The sequence below is a fragment of the Mandrillus leucophaeus genome, unplaced genomic scaffold (assembly GCF_000951045.1).
Source record: "Mandrillus leucophaeus isolate KB7577 unplaced genomic scaffold, Mleu.le_1.0 Scaffold310, whole genome shotgun sequence".
NCBI classification, from domain to species: Eukaryota; Metazoa; Chordata; class Mammalia; order Primates; family Cercopithecidae; genus Mandrillus; species Mandrillus leucophaeus.
Window position 1 is genome coordinate 1,611,097 of NW_012103255.1, and position 7,248 is coordinate 1,618,344.

At 49.8% G+C, this 7,248-nt stretch overlaps 1 protein-coding gene across 1 annotated transcript in view; it reads left to right on the forward strand.

Annotated features, from left to right (window-relative positions):
* Positions 1-5,370: 5,370 nt before the first annotated feature.
* The window catches only part of MSTO1 (misato 1, mitochondrial distribution and morphology regulator), an 8,153-nt gene continuing 6,275 nt past the window's right edge, over positions 5,371-7,248 (forward strand). The window contains exon 1 of the mRNA XM_011987550.1: positions 5,371-5,454. Within this exon, the coding sequence (XP_011842940.1) occupies positions 5,371-5,454 (84 nt within the window). The remainder of the gene's footprint in view (positions 5,455-7,248) is intronic.

A 7,248-nucleotide genomic window follows, 5' to 3' on the forward strand; every position in this document is an offset into this window, starting at 1 on the left:
AAAAAAATTAATTTAATTTAATTTTTTTATTTTTAGTAGAGACAGGGTCTCGCCATGTTCGCCAGGCTGGTCTTGAACTCCTGGCCTTAAGTGATCTGCCTGCCTCAGCCTCCTAAAATGCTGGGATTACAGGTGTGAACCACTGTGCCTGGCCAAGATCCAACTATTTTTTTCTATGTTTTCTTCTTCTTCTTCTTTTTTTTTTTTTTCAGATGGAGTCTCGCTCTATCTCCCAGGCTGGAGTGCAATGACATAATCACAGCTCACGGCAACCTCCACCTCCCAGGTTCAATCAATTCTTCCCCAGCCTCCCGAGGAGGAGCTGGGTGCATGCCACCACTGCCAGCTAATTTCTGTATTTTTAGTAGAGATGGGGTTTCACCATGTTGCCCAGGCTGTTCTCAAATTCCTGACCTCAGGTGATCTGCCTGCCTCAGCCTCCCAAAGCTGGGATTACAGGCATGAGCCATTGCACCCGGCCTTTTTTTTTTTTTTCTTTTTCTGGCAACAAGATCTCACTGTGTTACCCAGGCTTGTTTTGAGCTCCTGGGCTCAAGTGATCCACCTGCCTCAGCCTTCCAAAGTGCTGGGATTACAGGCATGAGCCATTGCACCCGGCCTTTTTTTTTTTTTTCTTTTTCTGGCAACAAGATCTCACTGTGTTACCCAGGCTTGTTTTGAGCTCCTGGGCTCAAGTGATCCACCTGCCTCAGCCTTCCAAAGTGCTGGGATTACAGGCATGAGCCATTGCACCCGGCCTTTTTTTTTTTTTTCTTTTTCTGGCAACAAGATCTCACTGTGTTACCCAGGCTTGTTTTGAGCTCCTGGGCTCAAGTGATCCACCTGCCTCAGCCTTCCAAAGTGCTGGGATTACAGGCATGAGCCATTGCACCCGGCCTTTTTTTTTTTTTTCTTTTTCTGGCAACAAGATCTCACTGTGTTACCCAGGCTTGTTTTGAGCTCCTGGGCTCAAGTGATCCACCTGCCTCAGCCTTCCAAAGTGCTGGGATTACAGGCATGAGCCATTGCACCCGGCCTTTTTTTTTTTTTTCTTTTTCTGGCAACAAGATCTCACTGTGTTACCCAGGCTTGTTTTGAGCTCCTGGGCTCAAGTGATCCACCTGCCTCAGCCTTCCAAAGTGCTGGGATTACAGGCATGAGCCATTGCACCCGGCCTTTTTTTTTTTTTTCTTTTTCTGGCAACAAGATCTCACTGTGTTACCCAGGCTTGTTTTGAGCTCCTGGGCTCAAGTGATCCACCTGCCTCAGCCTTCCAAAGTGCTGGGATTACAGGCATGAGCCATTGCACCCGGCCTTTTTTTTTTTTTTCTTTTTCTGGCAACAAGATCTCACTGTGTTACCCAGGCTTGTTTTGAGCTCCTGGGCTCAAGTGATCCACCTGCCTCAGCCTTCCAAAGTGCTGGGATTACAGGCATGAGCCATTGCACCCGGCCTTTTTTTTTTTTTTCTTTTTCTGGCAACAAGATCTCACTGTGTTACCCAGGCTTGTTTTGAGCTCCTGGGCTCAAGTGATCCACCTGCCTCAGCCTTCCAAAGTGCTGGGATTACAGGCATGAGCCATTGCACCCGGCCTTTTTTTTTTTTTTCTTTTTCTGGCAACAAGATCTCACTGTGTTACCCAGGCTTGTTTTGAGCTCCTGGGCTCAAGTGATCCACCTGCCTCAGCCTTCCAAAGTGCTGGGATTACAGGCATGAGCCATTGCACCCGGCCTTTTTTTTTTTTTTCTTTTTCTGGCAACAAGATCTCACTGTGTTACCCAGGCTTGTTTTGAGCTCCTGGGCTCAAGTGATCCACCTGCCTCAGCCTTCCAAAGTGCTGGGATTACAGGCATGAGCCATTGCACCCGGCCTTTTTTTTTTTTTTCTTTTTCTGGCAACAAGATCTCACTGTGTTACCCAGGCTTGTTTTGAGCTCCTGGGCTCAAGTGATCCACCTGCCTCAGCCTTCCAAAGTGCTGGGATTACAGGCATGAGCCACTGCAGCCAGCCCAGATCCAATATTTTATATTTACTTATTTTTTGAGACAGAGTCTCGATCTGTTGCACAGTCTGGAGTGCAGTGGCCCTATCTTGGCTCACTGCAACCTTTGCCTCTTGGGTTCAAGTGATTCTCCTGCCTCAGACTCCAGAGTAGTTGGGATTACAGGCATGTGCCACCTCGTTCTGCTAATTTTGTGTTCTTTTTTTTTTTTTTTTTGAGACGGAGTCTCACTCTGTCGCCCGGGCTGGAGTGCAGTGGCCGGATCTCAGCTCACTGCAAGCTCCGCCTCCGGGGTTTACGCCGATTCTCCTGCCTCAGCCTCCCAAGTAACTGGGATTACAGGCGCCCGCCATCTCGCCCGGCTAGTTTTTTGTATTTTTTAGTAGAGACGGGTTTTCACCGTGTTCGCCAGGATGGTCTCGATCTCCTGACCTCGTGATCCACCCGTCTCGGCCTCCCAAAGTGCTGGGATTACAGGCTTGAGCCACCGCGCCCAGCAATTTTGTGTTCTTAGTAGAGATGGGGTTTCACCATGTTTGCCAGGCTGGTCTCAAACTTCTGACCTTGTGATCCGCCTGCCTTGGCCTCCCAAAGTGCTGGGATTACAGGCATGAGCCACCACACCCAGCCAGATCCAATATTTTAAAAAGATAATCAACACAAATGAGTTTTGGTTTTTTTGTTTGTTTGTTTGAGACAGAGTCTTGCTCTGTCACCAGGCTGGAGTGCTGTGGCACGATCTCGGCTCACTGCAACCTCTGACTCCCTGGTTCAAGTGATTCTCCTGCCTCAGCCTCCCAAGTAGCTGGGATTACAGGCACGTGCCACCACGCCCAGATAATTTTTGTATTTTAGTAGAGATGGGGTTTCACTATGTTGGCCAGGCTAGTCTCTAACTCCTGACCTCGTGATCCGCCTGCCTCGGCCTCCCAAAGTGCTAGTATTACAAGCATGAGTCACTGCGTCCGGCCAAGTTTAGGTCTATTTTAGGAATGCAAATAGTATTACATGAAAATCTAACGATGTAATTTATTCATTAGCACAACAAAGGAAGGATAAAATAATGTAATTATCTCGGTTTGGAGAAAGCTGTAAAAAACATTCAAATCTATTCATGATCAAAACTCTTAGCAAATCAGGACAGAAAACTTCCTTAAACTGTCAGACTATAGAACTTTTCAGCCCACATCATACTTAGAAAAGCGAAATAGTAGCCCGGCACGTTGGCTCACACCTGTAATCCCAACATTTTGGGAGGCCGAGGTGGGCAGATCACTTGAGCTCAGGAGATCAGCCTGGACAAGATGGTGAAACCCCCTCTGTACAAAAAATACAAAAATTAGCCGGATGCGGTGGCCTATGCCTGTAATTGCAGCTACTTGGGAGGCTAAGGTGGGAGGATTCCTTCAGCCCAAGAGGTTGAAGCTGCAGTAAGCCGGGAGATTGCACCACTGCACTTCAGCCAGGGCAAGAGAGTGAGAACATCTCAAAATATATAAATAAAACTAAATATAATACATGAGAAAATACAAAGAACTCAGAATAGATAAGAGGATCTAACCTTTTTTTTAAAAAAAATTTCAAATCCAAAAGAATGCTGAGAGAGTACTGCAAAAGAACGCCTATAACTTTCACCTAGATTCAATTAACATTTTGTCACTTTTTAAAATTTCGAGACAGGGTCTCCCTCTGTCTCTGGCTGGAGTGCAGTGGTCCAATCAGGGTTCACCACAGCCTCTAATTCCTGGGCTGAAGCGATCCTCCCACCCTAGTCTCTGGTTAGAACTACATATGTGGGCTGCCCAGCTAATTTTTTGAAAAATTCTTTTATAGAGAGGCTGGGGGGAAGGGGAGTCTCATTACTTTGTCCAGTCTAGCCTCAAATTCTCGAATTTCTGACTCAAGCGATCCTCCTGCCTCAGCCTCACCAAAATGTGGGAATACAGGCGTGAGCCTCGGTGCCCAACCAATATTTGCCTTATCTTTTTTTTTTTTTTTTTTTTTTGAGATGTAGTCTGGCTCTGTTGCCCAGGCGGGAGTGCAGTGGCGAGATCTCGGCTCACTGCAAGCTCCGCCTCCCAGCTCATGCCATTCTCCTGCCTCAGCTTCCCGAGTAGCTGGGACTACAGGCGCCCGCCAGCAAGCCCGGCTAATTGTTTGTATTTTTAGTAGAAATGGGGTTTCACCGTGTTAGCCAGGATGATCTCCATCTCCTGACCTCGTGATCCGACCGCCTCGGCCTCCCAAAGTGCTGGGATTACAGGCGTGAGCCACTGTGCCTAGCCTTTTTTTTTTTTCTTTTCAGACGGAGGTTTGCTCTTGTCGCCCAGGGTAGATTGCAGTGGCGCGATCTCGGCTCACTGCAACTTCCGCCTCCCAGGTTCAAAGGATTCCCTGACTCAGCCTCCTGAGTAGCTGAGAGTACAAGCGCCCGCCACCACGCCCGGCTAAATTTTTTGTGTTTTTAGTAGACACCGGGGTTTCATCATGTTGGCCACGCTGGTCTCAACCTCCTGACCTCTGTTGATCCTCCCGTCTCGGCCTCCCAAACTGTTGGGATTACAGGCCTGTGTCACTGTGCCCGGCCCTTGCCTTCTTTCTAAATACACACAAGAATGTTAATCACAGCACCTAATAGCCCAAAATTGGAAACAATCCCAACAGCTATTATCAGCAGAATATATTCTTTCTTTAGAATAGTTTCATGGTGATGTATTCATACAATGGACTATTCCACAGCGATGAAAATGAATTAGATATATGCAAAAATATGAATTACATAAACCATATTGAACAAAAGACACCAACAGATACAGACTCTATTTACATAAGGTATTAGATACCAGAGACAGATAAATACATGTAAATGATAGAGATATGATAGCTAGGCCAGTCCACAGGGTATTAGTCCTGATCCGCGTGACTTCTGAAGACAGAGGGCATGGGAGGCTTTAGGGGAGCTTCCGCTTTTCTGGCGAGGTTTGATTTTTGCCCGGGGAGCTATCAGCCAGCGGAGATCTGTGAGAAGGGATAAGACCTCAGGGGAAGTACGAGGAAGAGCGTTCCGCGGCCCGCGACCTGGCGGCCCCTTCAGCGGCTGAGGCAGCGCCCAGCCCGCTCCAACGTGGAGCAGGAGCAACGGCGTGGCCCGTGGACCCCGTCCCTCGCAGGCAACCACACAGAAAGCCGGACTGGGCCACGTCTCGGAAGAGGCAGGAATCGGCGAATCGTTTCTCCAATAGAAAAGGATGTGTTTGCGGACCAATAGGTCGCCGAGAATGACACCCGCCCACGCGCCCGCTAAGCCAATCGGCTAGGAGCAGCGAGCGGCGGGGCTGGGTCGCTGCGGTCCCTTGGAGCCGCGCAGTATGGCGGGCGGGGCCCGGGAAGTGCTCACACTGCAGTTGGGACACTTTGCCGGTTTCGTGGGCGCGCACTGGTGGAACCAGCAGGTGAGGTCGGCCGGCAGCTGCCTCCGAGGAGCCCTTCGGGATCTACAGTCCCGACGTTCAGCCGGCCTGCCTCGTCCTCTCTGCTTCCCCAGGATGCTGCGCTGGGCCGAGCAACCGATGCCAAGGAGTCGCCGGGAGAGCTGTGCCCCGATGTCCTGTATCGTACGGGCCGGACGCTGCACGGCCAGAATACCTGCACGCCGCGACTCATCCTTATGGATCTGAAGGGTGAGGTGGTGGCAGCGTCAGCCCGTGTTTCCCTTCGGCGAGCCGAGTCCTTGCGCTGCCGTTATCTTCAAGACCCTTGCACCTTACCGAGCTCCAGGACCGGAGATGAGCTGAGCACAGCATGCCAACACCCCAGAGGCGCAGGACGGCAAAACTTTATTTTGCTCAGGAGCCATCTCGGGAATAGGCTGCTAGGCCCTAGAGACAGAGGACTTGAACTACAGCACTCCTGTCGGACCCTTGGATGTGGTTGTTGCCCCCGTTCCACAGCTAATGACTAAGCTGAGAACGGAAAGATGGAATCTGGATTCTCCTAGGCCAAGGTTCCCCTGCCCGAACTAGTGTATATCCCAGAAAGCTTGGAAGAGCCAAGTGCTGGAGAGATGGTGACAGCAGGTTGTCAAGTGATCAGAGGAAGGTTAGCTAGACGGGGAGGGTGCCCCAGGCTTTGACCTAACTTTGTCTCTGTTATTTCTGTATAGGTAGTTTGAGCTCCCTAAAAGAGGAAGGTGGACTCTACAGGGACAAACAGTTGGATGCTGCAATAGCATGGTGTGTAGTTGATGTGTGGATAAGGGTGGGGAACATGTATGTACATAGAACGCAGGAGAACTCATCAGAGTGAGGTTTCTTTGATCAATCTCCAATCTCTTTCAGGCAGGGGAAGCTCACCACACACAAAGAGGAACTCTGTCCCAAGAACCCTTATCTCCAGGACTTTGAGTACAGAGGTGAGGGCCTCTGCCCTGAACTTTTTTACCCAGTGCTACAACCCGAGGGCCTCCATAGGGGCAGGTAAAAGGGAATTTTAATCATTTTAAATGTCCTAGAATGATATTTTGGGAAAAAGCACTTCTTTTCCTAAGGACCACGACTCGGTGAACAGAAAGGAGGGTGTGCGGTGTGGCCAGCCAACTCAAGAAGGATGAACCAACCTTTACCTCTAAACTGCCCGGAACTAAATGTAGATTTTTCTTCACCCCTCCCAGGGAGTGCTGAGTAGTGATGGTGTTTGGAGGGTCAAATCCATTCCCAATGGCAAAGGTGAGACTTCTCCAGATACTGATGGATGCGGGTCTGGGGAGCAGAAACATGGAAAAAGGTACATTTCCTCTGCTTGTCTTCAGGTTCCCCACCACTCACCACTGCTACAACTCCAAAACCACTTATCCCTACAGAGGCCAGCATCAGGGTCTGGTCAGACTTCCTCAGAGTCCATCTCCATCCCCGGAGCATCTGTATGATTCAGAAGTACAACCATGATGGGTATGGGGACCCCAGAGGCTGTGAGGCAAGAAACGTGGGTCCCCACCAATGCAGGATGAGGCTCTTGAGGCCATCTTCCCTGCCCTCCCCCAGGACAAGAGGTTGAGGAGCTGAGGGAAGAGATGTAAGTCTTGGATTGTGTTTACTTGTGGCAGGGAAGCAGGTCGGCTGGAAGCTTTTGGCCAAGGGGAAAGTGTCCTAAAGGAACCCAAGTACCAGGAAGAGCTGGAGGACAGGCTGCACTTCTACGTGGAGGAATGTGACTACTTGCAGGTAGCGGCGTGGCAACGTGCACTCCAG